The sequence below is a fragment of the Amphiura filiformis genome, chromosome 7 (genome assembly GCF_039555335.1).
Source record: "Amphiura filiformis chromosome 7, Afil_fr2py, whole genome shotgun sequence".
Classification (NCBI taxonomy): domain Eukaryota; kingdom Metazoa; phylum Echinodermata; class Ophiuroidea; order Amphilepidida; family Amphiuridae; genus Amphiura; species Amphiura filiformis.
In genome coordinates, this window is record NC_092634.1 from 40,980,684 (window position 1) to 41,002,220 (window position 21,537).

Sequence of the window (21,537 nt, forward strand, 5' to 3'; positions counted from 1 at the left end):
CAATAGATTATCTGAAACCTGCACGCTAAACAATAGAGGTTATCCACGTTACTCATGTGAGACTTCTAACAAAAGACACTGGTTCCCGTAGTATTCCTCATTCAAACCAATTCAATGCACGACCTCGGAGTTACTTGCATGACTTTGGCGGGCTACGTTGAAACAGGTATGGTTGCACATGCAGGTACTTCTTTTGAAAATCCTAAACAAGGTATAGCAGTCGCTGATAGGATATGCAGCTTATAGAACACGGATAACCTCTTATTGATTTTAGATAATATTGCTAATACTAGAAATAATAACAATCTTCGATATATATATACCATCAAAAAAGTACGAATACATATTCTGTGGTGTTAAAATTATGGTATTGGGTTTTTTAGGCGCAGAATATACACCAAGAATTACAATTTTTGTTTGAAGCTATATTATAAAATTATATTAAATGGTTCAATGACCCAAATCATCTAAGGATAATATTCGCGCTTCTATTAATTAAAAAGTTAATAATATTGCTATATATACGGGGTGACCATTTACAACAGGATACCATAATTACAAATATTCATCCTTTTACAATATACATAAAGACACACACACATGTTAGCAACTTATACCATCCTCTTTGGAGGGGCACCGGCCATAAAGGGGGGAGGGGGACAACGGGCCGTTTTTCGGCAATTTTCATATTTTCTAAATTTTCAAATCGATTACGAGCCACGTGCCCCCGTTCCCCTAGGAGCCACGCTACTGCCTCTGTTCCATATAACCATGATAACCTGTAATGATTTTTCTTTTTACCAATTCCCCAATGAAATTGGATCAGATATTAACAATATAACAGCAATTGTGCTGAGTTTTACCATATGTGACCCGGCAGCACAAACGAGCCGTAAATTCCCTAAATTGTATTCTGTGTTACGGAGTAAAATGTGTACGAAGGTCGTATTCATGATAACTTAAGCTGGCCCGACTTCCGTCTTATTTTGATAGTCAAAAACTAATCAATAATCCTATTGTTGAAGTGGATAATAAGCTTCTACCTTAGATGGCCGGCTATAGAACTTTTAATAGCTCTGGTCTTTGTTTGCTTTTGCTAAATCCTGTTCAAGTGGTGGGTTACCAGGCATTGTATTTTGAACAGGTATGCATAACCAACAATTAACAATGAGAGAACTTTCTTAAATCTCGTTGACTTGGGGATGATTTGAAATGACCGCCAATTATGACTGTTTGATATATATTGCCAGCAATGTGGAAAAAGAGACACATGTAAAAACGTAAAAAGCTATAATTTTGTTGAAGGAGCAAAGTTTAACAAACCATAACTTCGCTTCTGGATATCGTTTGAAGTCAAATGATATACCATTTTTAAGTTTATGATGTTTATTTTTAAACACGAAATAAAACAAAATTGACCGGGGAGGAATTTACGGCTCATTCGCCGTGGACGGTCACATATTATGGCTTGATATTCAGTGCTAATTGTAAAAAATAAGTGCGATAGCCAGTTTAAATGAAAGACCACAATAATCTTAACCATCGAAGATTACATTTGCTATAAAGTGTATCCGATTAGGCCGAGTTTAGATCTGAAAAGATCGATATCATAACCAGCCAATCCTAACAAGTGTTTGGGAAATCCCCGATCTAAAATATATAACCTCTATGTTGACATTTTGTTTTGCCAAAATTATTGTGCATTTAATTTATTATAAAATTCCGTTTCACCTTACGAGAATCCACTTGGATTCTGATAACAGCATTGTATGAGAATCATTAGATTCATTTATTGTAGTGTGTAGGCTCTAAAAAAATTGCGAGAATGTCTTAAAAGGGCATTTCGTGATCCACAGCATCATCCCCCCACTTTTCTCAAAAAAAGTTGAGATTTTTATATCACTGGAAACCTCTGGCTACATAATGTTTATGTACAAAAAATTTCTTGCAGATTAACTCGTTTAGCAAAGATATCGTGAAATTTGAATTTCTTTCTGGTATACCAGAACGAAATTATAACACATTGTCTATGGAGTAGTTTAATGCACATAATCATGCATATTTCGTAAACGCAAAATCAGAATCAACTGAAATTTTGGGAATAGGATTTTTTCGTGGTATTCTACTGAAAAATGGCATAAAAAGAGAATGCTAGGATCACGAAATACTCCTTTAAGATTCACTCAAATCAGTTTAGGAGAATCTCTGCAAGAATGGATTCTCGCCGAATTTGTCAGCCTACGCAACTTTTCCACAATCAAGACGATATATCGCCAATGCAGGATTCATTCAAAAGATCTGGGTAACATTTTAGTGTCTATAGCCAAGATGTGACCAGTAATATACAAAGATTCGCTATGTTAAATTTAAAGTTTACTATGTCGAATATGAAACAAGGTTTGCTATGTCGAATTAACCCTAACTCTAAACTTAACCCTGCTAACCTGAGTTCATATTCGACAAATAGCAAACCTCATTTCGTATTCGACATAGCGAGCCTTTATTCGACATAGCGAAACTACATAGCAGGCGGACACCATCAAGATGACTATAGCTGGTTCTTGAGCCACATAGCAATATCATCATAATTATTTTGCATCCATTGTATGTTACTTCTTGTTGCTTCTACTGCAAGTTGGAATGGCCTCTCTGCAATACCTTGGTCAGGGTTGGCTTCTAACAATGACTGAAACTAGAAGACAAAACGAAGAATGTGATGTGAATTATCTTTTATGGCATTCTTTACTCAAAGCGTTGTGCTCTCTCGAGCAATAGACGGAATATGAAACTTTGTACTTTAGAACTTGAATTAAGAGAATTTTGGTTGACACATTATACAAACACAGTTGCCAAACATCCGCACGAGCGCACAAACTCTCATCTCACACCCACCCCTACACACCTACCTCTATACACAAAACACACATATGGGGGGGGGCTTCTTCCTGTATATCGATGGGTGGCATTGGGCTATTCCAGAAAATAAGTGCACACCCCCTATAGAGGAGTAACTTTTCAATTAAAGAAATGTCCGGATTTCCAAGTCTGCAATCTGAAAACAACTGGAATTCCAGTTGCCAATGTCACTTGAAAAAGCTTGGAAATTCAATTAAATTCTGTAAAAATAACGGAAATGTCTAAAATGAGCTCTCAAATTGAGGATTTCTGATTTTGAGCTATTTTTCTGCTGGATTTTTTGCCTTTGGACATTTTAAAAGTCTGGATTTCCAACAGTCACGGCTGGACAAAAAGTCCGGAAATCCGAACTCCTCTATAGGGGGTGTGCATCTATTTTCTGGAATAGCCCATTTCAGTGGAGATATTGTACTTCAGCAGTTGCTACATTGATTTCGACCAAATAGCTTCAAATCAAATAAGATTGTTTCCATAAGAAATGAACTGATGTCGTGTCCACTCCACATCGAGTCCACACCGTGGTACAATGGTACACTTACCGCTATAGCGACTGCATCTGCTTTACACAACCGATTTAATTTTAAATTTAAATGAGTAAAATTAACACTTTACCCAGTTCATGGAGCGCCAATCTATAAATGTGCGTCTACAAGCTTTCCGAAAGGCTACATTGGTTTGGGCTATCTGTGCCCAGTTCGAGAGAGAGATTTCAGACAATTCAAGATTTTACCTGGTCTAGTTCGTCCGGCGTGTTCAATCCAGATGTTAAACTGGTCACAATTTTGGGAAAATCAAAGACAGCTTCGTTGTACCTGAAACCAAAATGTTACAAACATTGCGTTTACTTGGCACTCTCTTGTCATCAACCAATGACATGGACAAAAATACACGAGTATATAAAAGAAAGATTACATTGAAAAGGCTACCTAATGTGCCTCCTGATATACTGAGATTTTAAACTTTTGTTTATTTCACATCGAAATAAAAGCGTCAATCATTGTACACAAGTTAACAAAAACAAATTTGATACAGATTCTGGTGCTATGACATTGTAGACATTGCCATGTCAAATGACTTGGCTGCCCAATACTCAGTGGCGTAGACAGGGGCGTCAGTGATGAAATGGGGGACGGCAAAGAGGAAAGCTTCCTTAAAATGACTGAAAATCAACAAGAATTGTCAAACGGGGACGAAAATTTTGGGATTTACAAAAAGGCTGGCTATGCCCCTGCCAATATTTGCTATACGTACGTTTTATGGAAATAGCCCCAATTGGCCCAGAAGAAATCCCAGAGAATTTCCGATCCTATATCATTTCTTGAGATACCTGCAATAACCTTCTCACCGTCAGCGACTTGTATGATTGTAGGATCCAAAATGTAGGAAAGGTACCTGAAATGAAAATGGTACAATGATTTTAATGGTACAGGGTGTCCCATAAAAAATAACCGGGTGAAAAATTTAGACATAAGTCAAGAAATAGACATAGGAATCAAACAATTTAAAATGTAGCGGGTAGCTCATTTTATTATGCATCATATAGCCTACGCAAATTTTATTTGATTCGGTTGACTGGTTGCGAAGAAATTAACGATTACATAATGCGCGCATCAATGCGGTTCATTCTCTTTTTTCATACTCGCTCACCTCTTCCTAAAGTTTGTGTATCTTATTAAATTTAATCCTCAGTATCTATTTTACAATCCGATGGTGTTATGTTATTCATGCTTTCACTGAAGATGAACAACAGTTTGTCTGAGAAAAATTTGATTTCTGCAATTGGAAGCTTCCTTCCATTAAATCTTTAGGTTGTGCAAATATGTTATATTTTAACTTTCCAAAGAACACTTGAGCCAAGAATGACAATGATCAAGTGCTTACAGCTTTTCGTGTGTTTTTTGATATCATGCAACATTATGCTGAAGCTTTAAGAGATTAAACTTTGCATTACTATTTCTTGGAAACATTCCAAAAACATTAATGTGTGTGAGAAAACTTTCAGCCAGCTGGAATTCTTTATGGAATCATTCTTTATAATTACAATAATTATATCAACATTAACGAAAAATATATTTACAAGTACCAGTTTTTCAAATTTGAACAAAACCTAATTTAATGTTTTGCAAGAAACAGATTGTCTAAAAACAACGAAAAGGTTTTCCCCGGAACAAAATATACAGACTATTGACAGTTAACCACTAGTGCGCATTGTGTTGAATGGTCTTTCTTTCAAACTTGGAATGAAGTGAATTGACCCATGCGTTATGTAATCGCTCATTTCTTCGCAATCAGTCAACCCGATTTAAGTAAAATCAGCATATAAGAAGATGCATAATAAGATGAGCTTTACGCTGTTTTGATTCTGATGTCTATTTCGCGACTTATACCCAAATTCATTCACCCGGTTTTTTTTCTGGGACACCATGTATATCGATACTTAATCAGTATTGTCCGATGTCTTATGCGCACTGGTCTATTCCAGAACAATTCTCCTGCAACCACACACACACACCTACAGGGGACACCGGAAATCAAATCCGGGTTGTTGTCTTGGAATTCAATTCATTATTTGGCACGTAAGATCAGTCTTATCTGAAGGCAAACTATGTTCTTTCTTTTTAAGCTTTTACTGAATCCTAAATGTTTTCTTCAAAACTTACGTATTAATGATCGATGTATTCTTGCTGCAAGCCATCCCTGTTATTAACGCAACTTTCTCTGTATCCGAATTGGTCATTTTGTATTGGTCAAAGGCAAACGACCACTCCTCGGACCCACCTTCTGCTATGGCAGTACAATACACTGATAACTTCAAATCCGGTTTGATACTGAAATAAAAAAGTAAATTAAGTAAAGTTGCAAGGTCCGCCGTAAATGAGTAAATTGTATTACACCTCTACACCTGTAAAGTGTGCTGAGGCTTGTGGATCAACGTCTAGGCGTTGTGCCTGTGGGTAGCACACTAATAAATAACTGCGCTTTTTTTTATTATTATTAAAGATAGCCTCAAAGATAGATATACATACCGTAGAAGTTCATCTATAGATGTATACAAGCATTAAATGCCTCTAAATGAGCGGGTTATTATTTTTACGAAAGAGACAATAGGCAAACACCCTCCACAAAAACATTATTGGAGTTTGAGCAACTATATTACAGGTACAGGCGGCTGTGTAAACATGCTTTATTGTAAGACCAACTTATTGTAGTAATGATTTCAAGTTTGTGGCGGGTGTCTTTCTTTCGTCTCTTTCGTCAAACAAAAACCACTCAATTAGAGGCTTTATGCCTGTAGACGGAATTCTACGATATGTTGCCTGATGAGAATTGCAGAGCACACTTCCAACTCGATCATGATGCAGTCATGTCTACAGTAGAATTCATCTCGACCTTTGCAGGACTTAACCCCATTAAAAGCTATTAAACCAAGATAACACTCATTGAAACAGCTCAACTGATTAAATCGGATCTTCTCTGGCTGTGCACATGTGACTGTTTTCATGTGCGATATCGCAATAAAGTTTGTATTAAAGCTTCAGTTGGGTAACCGATTATAAAGGAAACGAAAGGAAATGAGACAATGGCGTGCTTTTTGTAAACCAGCATTCTTGAAAATGAGCAACATAATGATTGTTGACTTAACACGGTTTGGAAATAATTTCTTCATATTTTTGGTGTTATCTGTCGTTTACATATCCTTCCTAAAACACAAAAGTACGACCCTCTCCAAACACCTAAATTAGCTAAAAATTTAGGACATGTTAAAAACTATATTTTCTAGAACTTTAGAAGAGTACTTTTAATATTGGCCGGTTATTTTTCACACAGCGACGTTAACTAGTCATATCCCCATACTGTTAACGTAGGGCTATTTGTAGGGTCACGCGTCAATGGGAAAGAGCACTGTGTATTGTGTATAGGAAAACGGACAGTAACTGCAGTATGTGCGACAATATGTCCATTCAGTGTTTAAATACATAACATGCCTACCTATTTGACCCCGGATTGTTCATCCACTCAGTATATTGTCTTGTTGCTTCTGACACACAGTCTTCATTGCCATGACTACAGGCCAGGGAAATAACCACTGACTGCAGTTGCCTGCAATATAAACAATGGTAAAATGGTCACAAGATATCTGAATTGCGACAATCCGACAATGAAAACATAACCCAAAAGCATTGTTGATTGAAGTTTAAAACTTTTGATTCCTACCTCGGAATTTTCAAATGGTTCTCCACCTTTCATCAGGGAGACCTTGATTTGTCTCATCAGTTCATGACCTTTTTGTTTATTTGGAACAAAGTTTTAAACCTCAATATTAATAATACCATTATAAGCTTTCATGAACGAAAGCACCGTTGCATGCGCGCGAGTTGAGCAATACAACAATGAAACGACTCAATGTGATAACAAACCTCTTCAGATGAGTTCCGGGGTCATCCCAACCAACAAAATTGTACGTAGGGTTCACGAGTTGTAGCATATATTTCTGGAAATCTCCGTAAGCTGCAGTCCTACTAAGCATATTCCCGACGTAACCAGTGACTTCTTTGAAAGTTGCCCATGGTACGTAGTCTCTTTCAGCCACCATGTATTTGGTCAGGTTTAATGCTATGCCGTGACTAAGAAGACCAGCACGGGCAATATTGAAGGAATCGCCCAGAAGGGATGTTCGGCTGGATGTTTTAATAACCTATTCATAAGAGCATCACAAATAAGAATAGTATACACAATATAATACTCGTTTTATACTTGTATTCAAGTCAGGTATTCACCTTTTGTGGTCAAATGTGATCAAATTGAATTACTTATCGATCAATAAAGAAAAATGGGTTACAAGATACTGGTGAAATGGGTAATAAAGTTTGAACCAAACTTATATATGTGACAGTTTAATAACCGTAACCCTAATCATAACCTAAACCCTAACTTTAACAATTTTTGGACAAATACTGCCCCACGGATTAATTGGTAATCATTTTCAACAAAATTTCCGACTTTGACCCGATTAGATGAAATCGTGTTCCATATACTTGTCTGTCTCATATACCTCATGGTTATCTATTAGTTGCTGTGCTAATAGCTGCCAGTTGTCAATATCGTAGTTTACCCGGTAATATCCTCTACCTTCCACGTTGGCGAGTAACCACACAGAGTCATCGACACTATTCGCAGATATTGTCACTTTATGAAGGAAAGAGCAACGATCAACGATTAGTCCAAAGTTGTTTTGGTTAGTGGATCAATACGGGTGGGGGTGGGGGGTAATTCACTGGCATAGCCAGGGGAGCTGGGGGGAGGGCTCCACATATTTTTTCAGGGATGGAATGTGGACGGTAAAGAGGAAAGTATCATTAAAATTACTAAAAAAGACAAATGGGTACGACAATTTGGCTTTGCAACCTTACACTAAAAGGTTGGCTACAACACTGTGTTGGTGGGTGCGTTTGAAGTAAATACACTCCTGTGGGTGGGGGGGGGGGTGCGTTTGCAGGTACAGTGGATGGGTGTCTGGCTATTTTAATAAGTGTGCGGGGTGTTTATGTGTATTATTTTCGTGCTTTCATATATTTTGTATCTGTCTATCTGCCCGTGAATTGTGATGAAGTTGTGAATCATGTTCATGGTAGACTTACATGCTTCCCCAGGTTTCATCCATTCTTGTTGAGGGGACAGAAATTCCAAAGTATTACCAGTGGTGTATGTGAGAGGAATGTACCACACGTATCTAGAAAACAAATACAAATATTTGCAAATAAAGCAAAACAGTCCAAACAAAAGACCATTTCCGAGGTCGAGGACTTGAAAAGTTACGAGCATTTTTGAAATAGTTCATAAGTCCTCGTAGCTCCTCGTGTTTGTCGGTGTGTCACTGTGTTGTCATGCCAAGGCCTAATATCATCGGTAGGCCTAATACTGAAAAGGTCCTCACGTCGCCAACGCAGAGAAAACGTTTATATCTATATGGGGGTAGTATGGTAGCTTATGTTTTATGACTTACCTATCGCGGAAGGCCCTCGTCATACACGAGGTCCTCGATGATTCGTAGCGTTATTTATGTGTGTTTATATCATGCGCGAATCCTTGGAAGTAATAGCAATTTGCATGCACACACCCCGCCCCACTCACCCTATACTCCAGAACCGGCACGGAAGGACTGCCTTGCAATATAATGTGAAATTTCAACATTTTATATTCTCAACTTGTGTGTGCAATAATTATCTCTTGCTTTTTTACTTATTCCAGATCACCATCGGCATAATTAGTTCTCAACTTACCCAACGTCACCATACACACTACTTGTGTCACTCAATGGATTCAATAGGAATCGTTGTTGTTCCGTTTTGAAATGTAAATTCCCATCACCACGACCATATTCCCTCGTCAAAGTCACCACAGGGTACCCCATCTGCAACGTCCATGTGTCCATTATAGTTTTCACGTTAATATGCCCTTTGTCGTCTTCTTCGGCAGCCTGCAGACATAGTCGTTGATAAAATACAAAGAGGTCCTTTACAGGGGTCTCCTATTGAAGCACTCTTTTTTTAATTATCGTCACTCTCGCTATACCCTCGGGAGCGAATGTCTCAAAAATGTTAGATTCAAAAGAAAAAAGGAAAAATATAAGGGTTCCCTTTGTTTAATCTACTTATATGTTAGTAAAAAGCGGTATAATTACTCAATAAAATGACGTTGGCAATGAAAATCCCAGTTCAGTTAAGCATACCATGTACATCCAAATATCATTGGGGATTTACATATAGTAGAGAAATTCTAGTTGGTCCGCTCTTCCATATACAGGGTGTCCCAAAAAAGGAGAACCCTCATTGCTCATTTGCTCCCTCATTTTCTCTTATTTCTGAAAAGTTGATCAAATATATTTTGGTATGTAAATAAACCGTCAATCGTTAGCTTTAATAAACCAAAACAATTATTTCAATCGGCTTACAACTTTTGAAGATATGCTCTTTTAAAGAAATAAAATATTTGATCAACGTTTCAGAAACAGGAGAAAAGGGGGCTCGATGAGGGTTCTCTTTTTTGGGACACCCTGTGCTTAGCGTGGAAATAGCTCTTGAATTGCCTATGGTTCAATCAAGAATAAAATAGAATGCTGACTTTGCCGTCATCTTCTCGTCGAAAAAAATATTTTCAATTGTAATATTTTTAAGATATGATCACGATGTGTTCTAGGTTTCAATACTCACAGCACTTAATTCCGCCCATAGGTCATCTTTGTTGGCGTTTTGGTAAGCGAACTCGAGTAAATAGTTCTGAAATTAAAAATTCATATCCAAATTATCACATCACGTTAGCCAATAGTGAACTTGGTACACACCGAGAAAGCAATCATCCTCGCTGAACACCCCGGCTGTTTAGATCATCTATTTCCCCATCTTTATGTGTTCTTATAAGATATAATGCATTCATATTTACAAAAGTGTATTTAGATATTTTGATCTTAACCATTATTTTCTATGATCACAGTGCAAATAATGCTCTTCGATCAATTAAAACAAATATCAACTTACTTTCAATCCTTTTCTGAATGTATCTTCTCCTAGAAAATGGGATAACATACGAAGTAAAGATGCACCCTGAAATAAATAAAATTACAAGTGGATTTCAACTTGATTCTAAACAGATTTAATTTAGTTAATAATTGATCAAAATGGATAAAAAAATATCAAATATTACACACCAGGTAGTAAAATATCATAATAAAATGAAAACTGGCTGAATACCTGAAGACCACATGGCCCTTCAACATGTATACACTAAAGTTGCGTATAGTTTCGTATAGTTTGGTGATATTTTATACATGTTCAGGGGCCAAAACAAATCTTTCACAACCTTTCATGATGTTTTCACCCTGGAACTTTAAATATCATAAAACCCTAAGAAACTATACGTAACATTAGTGTATACATGTTGAGGGGCCAAGTGGACTTACGGTCTTCTTGCGCTCAGGGCTTCACTTACTTTATTGTAAGATATGATGTCAAATTGAGCGTATATCTCATCTAATGTTGATACAGGTATTGATATTGGTCGTGATGTTGTCAGAGAGTCTGTTACCAGCACTGGATGAAGATCACGGTATAAAAACATGTCTGGCTGTAAAAACAAGTTACATACTGACAGATGTCATGACGTTGAAATATCATGTGCAAATTTAGAAAAAGGTGTTAAAAAGAGGCACTGAATCGATCTTGGAATCCACCGCCGATGTTTGTTCGATGTTTGTTTGTATTTATGAAAGATTAATTAATTAATTATAATCAATATACTATTAATTGTTATTAACTGTGCAAACATTTAATCTGATATGTGTAATACAAGACTCCTGACATTATGACAGTGATGCAAGACATGAAAGCATCCCATCATAGTTCGAGGGCAACACACGATATAGGCAGGTAGGCATTGACCAATACACTTGTACCATTGAATATTATTAATGAGTCGGTCCGTATCGATGCAGCGACGATTGATCCCAATATCGACCTAATTTGGATGTGGTGCCTTGAATAATTGTAGTCTGATTTCTCACCATATTCCAGTCTGGCTCGGTGATATTCATTCCCAGGTACTCAACATAACTTGCAAATCCTTCGTTTAGCCAAACATCACTCCACCATTCCAACGTCACAAGATTACCAAACCACTAAAAATCATAAAATAATTGTTTAGATAGGTGGATTTGAATAGTAATTTCTGTACACATATCGATATGATTATCAGGTTATACCATGGTTATACATAGAATCAGCTAGCAAGCTTTCCATAATATGGTTGCACCTGTCTTTACACTATAGACCCCAATGCCCTCATCCCAATGACATAGTTCAATAAACCTCAATAAAACAATCATAGTGCAAAATTTGACCTCTACTTGCTGAGAATGAGTTTTTTTACCCAAATTTTCTAAGGTCATTCAATGAATGTACAAATGTATTGGGGTTTAAGAACTGTGACCTGATAGATGAGCATGTTGTGGATCCCAGTGTTACCTGATGTGCAAGTTCATGTCCTATCCAGACGCATGCAAGTTGTTTATCCATCGCTGATGAAACCCCTTCTTCGTAAAGAAACTTTGCAGGTTCGAAGACATTCATTCCCCAATTCTCCATTGCTATGAAAGTAAATCCCGGCACCGCTATGAAATCTATAAGGAAAAGTAAGAAACACAGTTATTACCGGTACCATCTCTGACAAAGAACGAGATTTAAAATTACCACCAGTGTAAACTTTTAAAAGTACCTCTTTAAGGGCTCTGTACCCCACTTTTGCACAGTACTTTGTGGGATCTGAAAGCACATCAGACACACAAAATTTCATTCTGAACACGAGCAATGTCCTCCTGAGATGTAATTGGGTATGTCTGATGTGCTCTCAGGTCCCACAAAAAATACTGCGTAAAGGTGGATGACCGAGCCCTTTTAAGTACATTAGAGAATTATGACTTCTAATTGCATGGTGGTGTATCGGTACCGTACGGGCTCTGACTCATATTGTCAGTGGCACTTGAAGAATTAGGCCATTAATGGTCTCTCACCACCCTGGTGTATATGAGTGCCTGCATAATGCAGTGCTGGGAAGGTAAATGACTCGTCGTGCTGGGTGGACTCCCTGCATAAGTTCCTTCAGAGGAGTCTTGCCCAAACTTCAAAGAAGGGATAGGCTCTTTGCCTTTACGAAACATGCCTTCACTTCTTTTGCCAGTGACATTCTTCAGATATTAAAGACACCTACCCATCTTTTCAAGTGGAAATGCAGTATCATAGTACTCGCCGTAGTAATCTATAATATCACCGCCTTTTGCTAGAGCGTAATCTACTGTGTCAATAGCGTCCGGACGAGCCCAGACACGAAACTGAAAATTATACAATATCATCGGGTTAGCAATTGTAAAGTTTAAAGTGCTATAATTATATAAATTTATATTATAGAAATAATTTCAATTTTAGTGTGTTGAATTTTCACCATCAGAAAAGCATTTCGTGGGATGTCCATCGTCAGAAATTAAGTGTTTCGAATTTTCATCGTTAGAAATTAAGCATGTCGAAAGTTCATCATCAGAAAGCTTGTCGAATGTTCGACTTATCGATATTAAGCGTCAAATATTCATCGTCAGATATTAAAACAAGCCGAATATCTGTAGACAAAATTATTTCGATTTCAATATAGGAGTATGTCAGCGTGTCAACTGCTCATCGTCATATACCGAATATTCATCGCCAGAAATTAAGCATATCTAATGTTAAGCGTCGAATGTTAATCGTCAGAAATTAAAACAAGCCGAATGTTCATGTTCATGATCGTCAACTTGCTAATCTGAAACCTATCGGCTATAATAAGAAAACCTGTTAAAAAGGAATCTGAAAATCTTTCATGTCTTTTCTCACCAACACTCCATTTTTGGTTGTCTTTTCCTTCTTAGCAAAATCTGTCACGGCCCATGCCACGAGATATGTTGACATCGGAACACTTTCTTTGAACTTGGATCTCGCCCATCCATCAGCAAGACTTGAAGACATGTTCAGTGCCATATTAGATATAGCCTGGTATTCCGGGGCGTGGTCCAATGTGATGGTGAAATTAGCTTTGAAGGCAGGCTCATCGAAACAAGGGAATACTTGACGAGCGGCGGCGACAGCAAACATGGTAGACCCAATCCATCTGAAGTGATTAACCAAAGGAATCATCATCGATGATTTGCTAGATGAAACACGGCATGCTCTGAAGGCCACTATAATATATAATTGAAGACCGAATTAAAAAAGACTAGTTTGCGTCTGACATCATGGTAAAAGCGCGGTGTGATTGGTTGCTGACCTGCGCAGTACTACGGCATTTTTTGTCTGGTTGACAGGACTTCATACGCAAACTATATAGTCTCTTTAATTCGGTCTTCAATTATATTTGGACGTCTTGCGGGCGTTTTACAGTTGCAATCATTTTCTGTAGCGTATGTCGCAGCAGAAAAAAATCCATTGCGTCTCCCGTTGCAAAAACGAGCAAAGCTCCTAACAAAACTGACCATTTGAGCGATGAGAATTGAAGATAGCAGCGGATAACAGCTGATAACTGAAAAACGGGAGTCAACGCGGACAACGGAAAACGCCCACAAAATAGCCTGGTGTGTTTTTTTCAAAGGGTTTTGCTCGGTGGTGAGAGAAGATAAAAGCGATGGCACTACAGAATTCTGAAGCATTGGAAGTATCGATTATCAACACAGCCAACGATACACCCTGATCACTTTTATCTACACTTTTATCTTTACATGTTTACCTTGTTCCAGTTTCAGTCTCGTACGATGTCCTATAAAATCCTGCCACCTCCAGCCCTAGCGGTGCTGAGAATTCGGCATACAATGTGTAAACCTTCCCTGGTTTTAATGCTTCTTTCAGTTCAATCACTAAGTACTGATTTTCTTCATGAAACCAAGGTGTCTTTCGAAATGAGAGCGTAGTATCTGGTGATCCATCTTCCTTAAGAAGAATGTCATTGACGTTAATATCCAGTGCAATGGAATGAAGAAGAACAATGTTGGTTTTTTCGTCGCATTTGAAAAGAATCTGAACAGAACCGTTGAATGTAAAGTTTTCTATGTCCGCTCGGATGTGGACGTCGTATTTTAGAGGTTTCAAAGACGTTGGTAGTCTCAGATTGTTCCATACGCTAGGTGACCTGCATCAAAATATAGAACATTGTTTTCATTATTTCATCGTAAAAATTCTAAAACTTGTGAGGATAGTGTGAAATCTCTACTTTGGAGTCGCCAGTGGCGTAACTAAGACACTTGGGCTTATCGGATACGGAACAATCTCCATCCTGGAGGTCCCTGACTTCAAAGTCGTAACCGTCTGGTCATTTTTGTAGTATTGTTATCGGTAATTTCGGTATTCCTCTTCAGTTTGTATAAAGACCTATTGTCTACTAGAATTCCAATGTTATAGCTTCTGGAAGGACAGCATCACAAGCCAACCAAAATAATGAATGTTGACGCTGTTAAGGGATCCAAAATGAGCGTTTATTGCGTTTCGACAGTATTTTTGTGGGACATGAGAGCACCTCAGACCTATCGAATTGCATTCTGAATACGAAGCATGTCTTTCTGATATCAAATAATTTTCATTTTTTTAAATCACAATATAATACAAATTTTATGACAAATTATAAAAATTGATATTTTTCAAATGTTTGATATATAACAGTCCTCGAAGTAAATTACATAAATCTAATGATATATTCTTAAAGTGTATGTAGCAGGGAGGAAAAGCCGACGGTCAATTGAAAATGTTGACCTTTCATGTTGAAGATATGGATTTTTTTCCCAAAAAGACCTAATTTTTTTGGTGTTTTGGGGAAAAAAAATCAATATCTTCAATACAAAAAGTCAAAATTTTCAATTGATCGTCGGCTTTTCATCCCACCTACATACACTTTAAGTATAAATCATCAGATTTATAAAGATTACTTCAAGTACTGTTAAATATCAAAAATATCAATTTTAATGATTTGCCATAAAATGTGTATTAAATTGCGAATTTCAAAAATCAAAATTATTTGATATCAGAATGACATTCTTCGTATTCAGAATGCAATTGATATGTCTGATGTGCTCTATAATGTCCCAATATAAATACTGTCCAAACGTTCATACCCCAGCTCTTAACGCCCAATTACGAAAACAAAAAACGCTATATCTGGGAATTAACAAACAATAACGAACAACTTGTAGTCAAATTAGTCCATGCAGATGAGATATTTGCCACCCGGATTTGCCAAGGATGGGAGTCTTCGTCGGCTAGCTTCACAATACTAACATTGCATAACAGATACAACGATGCTACTCGATTAAAAAACTTACTCATATGATTTCCTACTGCTGAATACCAAGCCACAAACGAGAGCCACGATTACTATAATAATTAAGATGATAATCACAGCCACAACTATCCCCTTGCGGTTACCAGCCATTATCTCGTCAAATTTTGAAACGGATGCTGAAAGGACTGCAAATGGGTGAATATGAAGAGAATATAAAATTATTCATGTCGTATTGTTATTTATCAATTATACCGTCGTCGTTTTTCTGCATATGTAAGGGGTGGAGATTTTTGGCACGTCAAAAGGGGGGGAAGGTTTTTGGCACGTCGAAAGGGGGTGGGGCAAAGATTTTTTGGCACGGCCAAAGGGGGGGCAAGCGATTTTTAGCAGACCATTTTGAGAATTCACCACCCCGGTGGTACACATAATTATTGCACCACCCCTTATGCTATCGACTTCTTAAAGAGGCGTGGCCCGAATTTGCATGTTATGATTTCTATGTTAGATTGATGTCTGCCTTTATAACAGTACGTTTAAAAAGTTGTATTGCTGTAACGGTTTTGATACATATGGAAAGGTTTTGCTACAAAGCGATTCTCTTGTAAACGCACCCCTGCACAGTTTCCACCTCGATACGCATGAGCCATACTGCAGTTACTGTCCGTTTTCCTATACACAATACACAGTGCTCTCACCATTGACGCGTGGCCTCTACAAATTATGTATGTTGGAAGAATGGACACTTGCCTAGTTAACATCACTCTGTGAAAAATAACCGGCCAATATTTAATTTATTCTCCCAAACTTCTAGCAAATATGTTTCTCTAACATGACCTAAAATTACAGCTAGGTTAGCTGTTCAGAAATGGTCGCACTTTTGTAAAATATGAGTGAGGGCAAAGCATAGCTAGCTCATAGCTAGCCAACTCCCCGTGTTAATTGAATGGAGATTTGACCGAAAATATTGAGCTATATTGGTAACGGACCGCTCCGTTCTGAAGGATGCCACAAAAAAACGGTACAAGCTACATTTAAACTATTCTAAATAGGTTCTAGAAAATATAGGTTTGTAACATGTCCTAAATTTTTAGCTAATTTAGATGTTTGGAGAGGGTCGCACTTTTGTGTTTTAGGAAGGATATGTAAACGACAGATAACACCAAAAATATGAAGAAATTATTTCCAAACCGTGTTAAGTCAACAATCATTATGTTGCTCATTTTGAAGAATGCTGGTTAACAAAAAGCAGGTCTTTGTCTCATTTCGTGAACAAAGGTAGGCCTACACATACCATTGTTTCCTTTCGTTTCCTTTATAATCGGTTACCCAACTGAAGCTATAATACCAGCTTTATTGCGATGTCGCACATTGAAAACAGACACTTGTGCACAACCAGAGAAGATCTGATTTAATCAGTTGAGCTGCTTCAATGAGTGTTATCTTGGTTTAATAGCTTTTAATGGGGTTTAAGTCCTGCAAAGGTCGAGATGAATTCTACTGTAGACATGACTGCATCATGCACAAAATTTCGTTCAATAGCTTCCAAGCAAGCAGTGAATTGTCTCTACACAGTCTTTGTTTACACTAGACGGGTGAGTGCATAGCATCATAAGAGCTGTGTGAGCTTCTAGCTGGTGACTAGTGGAAAATAGGCATCTGTGTTTGGGTTTTTCAAAACATCAAGTGTTCCTTTCATCCAATCAGAAATTGTTTTATATCGAACGAAAGCTATAAGCACTTTCAACACTTTCCCTTAAAAAAACTTTTTTTTCATTACGTCAACAGATAACGCAATTCAATATTTTATAGCAAGGCGAATGTGGTAAATCTATTGAAAACGACCTACTCGAGCACAATTTTTGACCAAAATGGAGGTTTTAAAAGCCCAAACCTCAAGTGATCCTTACAATATTTTTTCAAATTCATGTCATTAAATGAAAGAGCACACTTATATCGCCCATATACTAACTTCATGCCGAATTTTAGGGATCCCAATTTGCAAACCTTAAAATGGTCTAGATATGTCGCAAGCGCAGCGAGCAGGAAAATTTTCATGTTAAACCGTTTTCTGTTTTGTTTTCCTAAGCCTTTTTAGAGCGTTTTATTTAAAAGGCGCCCCATGTATGTGTACCAAAAATCGCGTGCCCCCCTCTCGGCTGGCCAAAAATTGCTCCCCCCCCCTCCCCTTTTCGGCTCGCCAAAAATTTCTTGCCCCTGGCAAATAATTATTGCACAGCCCCTTAAGGGATCTAAAATGAGCGTTTATTGCGTTTCGACAGTATTTTTATGGGACATGAGAGCACCTCAGACCTATCGAATTGCATTCTGAATACGAAGCATGTCTTTCTGATATCAAATAATTTTCATTTTTGAAAATCACAATATAATACAAATTTTATAACAAATTATAAAAATTTGATATTTTTCAAATTTTTGATATATAACAGTCCTCGAAGTAAATTATATAAATCTAATGATATATTCTTAAAGTGTATGTAGCAGGGAGGAAAAGCCGACAGTCAATTGAAAATTTTGACCTTTCATATTGAAGATATGGATTTTTTTCCCAAAAAGACCTAATTTTTTTTTTGGTGTTTTGGGAAAAAAATCCATATCTTCAAAACGAAAGGTCAAAATTTTCAATTGATCGTCGGCTTTTCATTACACCTACATACACTTTAAGTATAAATCATCAGATTTATAAAGTTTACTTCAAGTACTGTTAAATATCAAAATATCAATTTTAATGATTTGCCATAAAATGTGTATTACATTGCGAATTTCAAAAATCAAAATTATTTGATATCAGAAGGACATTCTTCGTATTCAGAATGCAATTCGATATGTCTGATGTGCTCTAATGTCCCACAATAAATACTGTCCAAACGTTCATACCCCACCCCTTAATGAGGTCAAATGCACTCAAATGTACATGGTACGTAAACCATTTATTGCAACAACATAAACTATAACCGGGGGGGGGGGCACTCAACATTAAAAGTGACGAGTATGTCACATACCGTCACTTCTAAAGTTGAGTCCTACCCCCCCCTCCGACTCCACGGTTTACTTTTATTGTGTATATTTTATTTTTTTCATTATTTTGAATACATTTGGTCAGTGACAAATATATAGACTGTGCTGGCTATCTACCATGTTTACAGTCTAGCTACTGCTGTGAGATAGTGCTATGAACATTTATATATTAAAATTCAAGTATATAAAACAGAAAAAGCCTATGATGCCCGGGCTATGATGATATTTTGAAAGCTTCCTAGCCCAAACCCTCGCGAAATCACAAGTTCGTGGAAACATGAAAACGTGCTTTAAATTACTAAATAAACTTACTTTGGGTAGTGTCCTTACCCCAGTCTGTTTTCGCTTCATCACACACAGATACCCAACATCACAGAATCTTGGTGGTCAATGGTATAGAAATTGTGAACTTGGTTGATTCACGGGGACTACCTGCAGAGTACCAGTGAGGTCACTGTTTAAAATAAGACTTGCCTATAGCATTAAAATAGGTTAACCCCCCGACCTCAAATACAACGTCAATGTCGTTTCAAACGTAAAAGTATTCTGACATGGTTGATAGCTCCCAGAGTTCAGGTCGTACAGTCGAAATAAAAGAGCTATAAAAGGCAATTGTATAAAAATAATTGTGTCGGCTCCAATTTTGCAACTGTTTGTTCAATCAGGGACTGACTGGTTTAATTCACTATTAAAACTGAGATTTGTATTTTCGAAAGTTGTTTGCAGTTCAGAGAGTCGGTACGTGTCTCGGTACGTGTATGGATAAAATGAGGTCAGTACATGTTTCTGAAGAATGAAGATCGAGTTTCAACTTTAAGGGGTTGTTTGGAATGACAGGTGAGTCAGGGGTCAAAAACAAAATTTTTACCTTTTTGACCTCAGCACATGTGTATGTATGATCTGCCATACAAAAATTAAAAAAACAATACCTCAAAGTATCATTTTTTTTTTTTTTTTCATAATCACGCTTTTCTACAAATTTCATCTGTTTGTACCGGGGGTGTGTCTGTTGCCAGGTAGGCCTACATGACAGCATAGACACACGTTACAACCTTGAATAATAATACAGAATTGTGACGTTATATTCTTCTTAACCTATCTTAGAACTGCCTATTATTTCAATTGTTATACTGTTCTGGTTGGTTTATTGCATATACTGTATAGAAATTATGCAATATGACGTCGAGCATGACAGAGTCATCTTCATTCAAATAAAATTCAGGTACCCGTAAGGTACCACGGAGCAATTCGCACGATAATACAATAAAACAGATGAAAGGTATGAATGGTTGTGGAATCGAATTGCAGACCTGTCCCGGCCTCTGTCACCTTAGAACTGCATCTCGTAGGCAATGGTAGGTAATAAACCAGCCGGAACGGTATAACAATTGAAATAACAGCATGTCTTGGTCTCAATTCAAGATGTGCAATTTGGACACACCTACTCGTTGGCTGATTTATACTTCAACAGTTCCTCAGAGCAATATCAGAAAAGCCACTATCTCATTGTTCATTGGCCCGCAGTATGCGCTCGCCCCGGGCCACACCGGCCTGAGCAGTTAAGTCAAGTATTAAAGTAAGTCAAATATTTTTAATTGCAATAATTTGGTGTCTCAGTTTTAAGAATGTTATCAAAACGTGCTTTATTTATCCCATTTAATATAACCCGACATTTAAGTGTTTCTGCACACTAAAAACTACGGGGTTATATTTTCCGTGGTCATTTTGAATTGACCACGTTTGGGGTTGTTTTGACCCTTCAAGGGGGTTGTACTGTTTTAATTTGACCACATTCACGAGGTCATTTTAGCCACGACGAACGTGGTCAAAAACTTAGTGGTCATTTTGCCGATACCGTCGCGCATTGATATCAGTTTCAATCTTCCGCTTTGCAAATCTCAATTCATAAATGAGTTTAAACATGAGCTGCAATTAATATTTGTTGATTAATAAATAAAACTAATTTTTTGACCGAAGTTACCCAATTTGTCAACTTTATAATGACTTGCATTTCGGAACTATTTGCACACACGGTGTGCATCGGCTTCCCACATGGTCACATCAGCGCCATATTGGTTCTGATTGTGCAGCTCAGCGGATTGTCGTGTGTACTTGTCTGCATGATGGAATATGAAAAGTTAGTTGAAAAGTGAGACTGCAAGGATGCATAGACCCTTGTCTATGCACGCAGATGCATCATCCAATTTCATGCTGTCGTGGCCGGTGTCTTGGCTGCAGTTGTTATAAGCTTATATCATGTAAGCTTATAATACGTGAACTGTCATAGGCGATGACTGACTGCGTGTGAGTGTGATACACAGATGCATTTTGCAGTTTGCTGTTTATGTAATGCTTTACTGTGCAGAAACACACTTATGTCCTGGTGGGACCAGCATGACCATAGGCCTACTAAAAAAATCCAAACAACCCCTAAATGTGGTTGAGTAACCCTATAAAACAACCCTTTCAAATGGGTCATTTCATTTGACCCCGAAATGAGGTCATTAAGTAACCCAATAAGGCAACCCTTTTGAAGGGGTCATTTCATTTGACCCCGAAATGTGGTAATATTTTGACCCCAATGGGGTTACTATTTGACCCAAATATGTAGTCATTGCAATGACCCCGACCAATGGGGTCAAAATGACCCCGTTAGTGGTATGGTGTTTAGTTGATAACTATGCTGGGGTCAAAAATGACCCCGTTTGGGTCATTTTTTGACCCCGTAGTTTTAAGTGTGTGTGA

General features: G+C 37.5%; 1 protein-coding gene across 4 annotated transcripts in view; it reads right to left on the reverse strand.

The window, feature by feature from the left end:
• Positions 1-21,537, reverse strand: part of LOC140157167 (aminopeptidase N-like) — a 49,348-nt gene that overhangs the window by 23,965 nt on the left and 3,846 nt on the right. The window contains exons 2-20 of one of the 4 annotated variants that reach the window (XM_072180262.1): positions 19,123-19,224; positions 15,797-15,941; positions 14,215-14,613; positions 13,329-13,602; positions 12,676-12,796; positions 11,934-12,088; positions 11,474-11,587; positions 10,903-11,037; positions 10,452-10,517; positions 10,128-10,193; positions 9,198-9,394; positions 8,556-8,647; positions 7,970-8,103; positions 7,335-7,612; positions 6,907-7,017; positions 5,577-5,744; positions 4,168-4,308; positions 3,647-3,728; positions 1,414-2,692 (exon numbers count right to left, since the gene is read on the reverse strand). In XM_072180262.1, the coding sequence (XP_072036363.1) occupies positions 2,549-2,692; positions 3,647-3,728; positions 4,168-4,308; positions 5,577-5,744; positions 6,907-7,017; positions 7,335-7,612; positions 7,970-8,103; positions 8,556-8,647; positions 9,198-9,394; positions 10,128-10,193; positions 10,452-10,517; positions 10,903-11,037; positions 11,474-11,587; positions 11,934-12,088; positions 12,676-12,796; positions 13,329-13,602; positions 14,215-14,613; positions 15,797-15,906 (2,787 nt within the window). In that variant the 5' untranslated portion in view covers positions 15,907-15,941; positions 19,123-19,224 and the 3' untranslated portion in view covers positions 1,414-2,548. Of the gene's footprint in view, positions 1-1,413; positions 2,693-3,646; positions 3,729-4,167; positions 4,309-5,576; positions 5,745-6,906; positions 7,018-7,334; positions 7,613-7,969; positions 8,104-8,555; positions 8,648-9,197; positions 9,395-10,127; positions 10,194-10,451; positions 10,518-10,902; positions 11,038-11,473; positions 11,588-11,933; positions 12,089-12,675; positions 12,797-13,328; positions 13,603-14,214; positions 14,614-15,796; positions 15,942-19,104; positions 19,225-21,537 lie in introns of those variants that run through there. The other 3 variants (XM_072180261.1, XM_072180264.1, XM_072180263.1) reach the window with 3 other exon arrangements.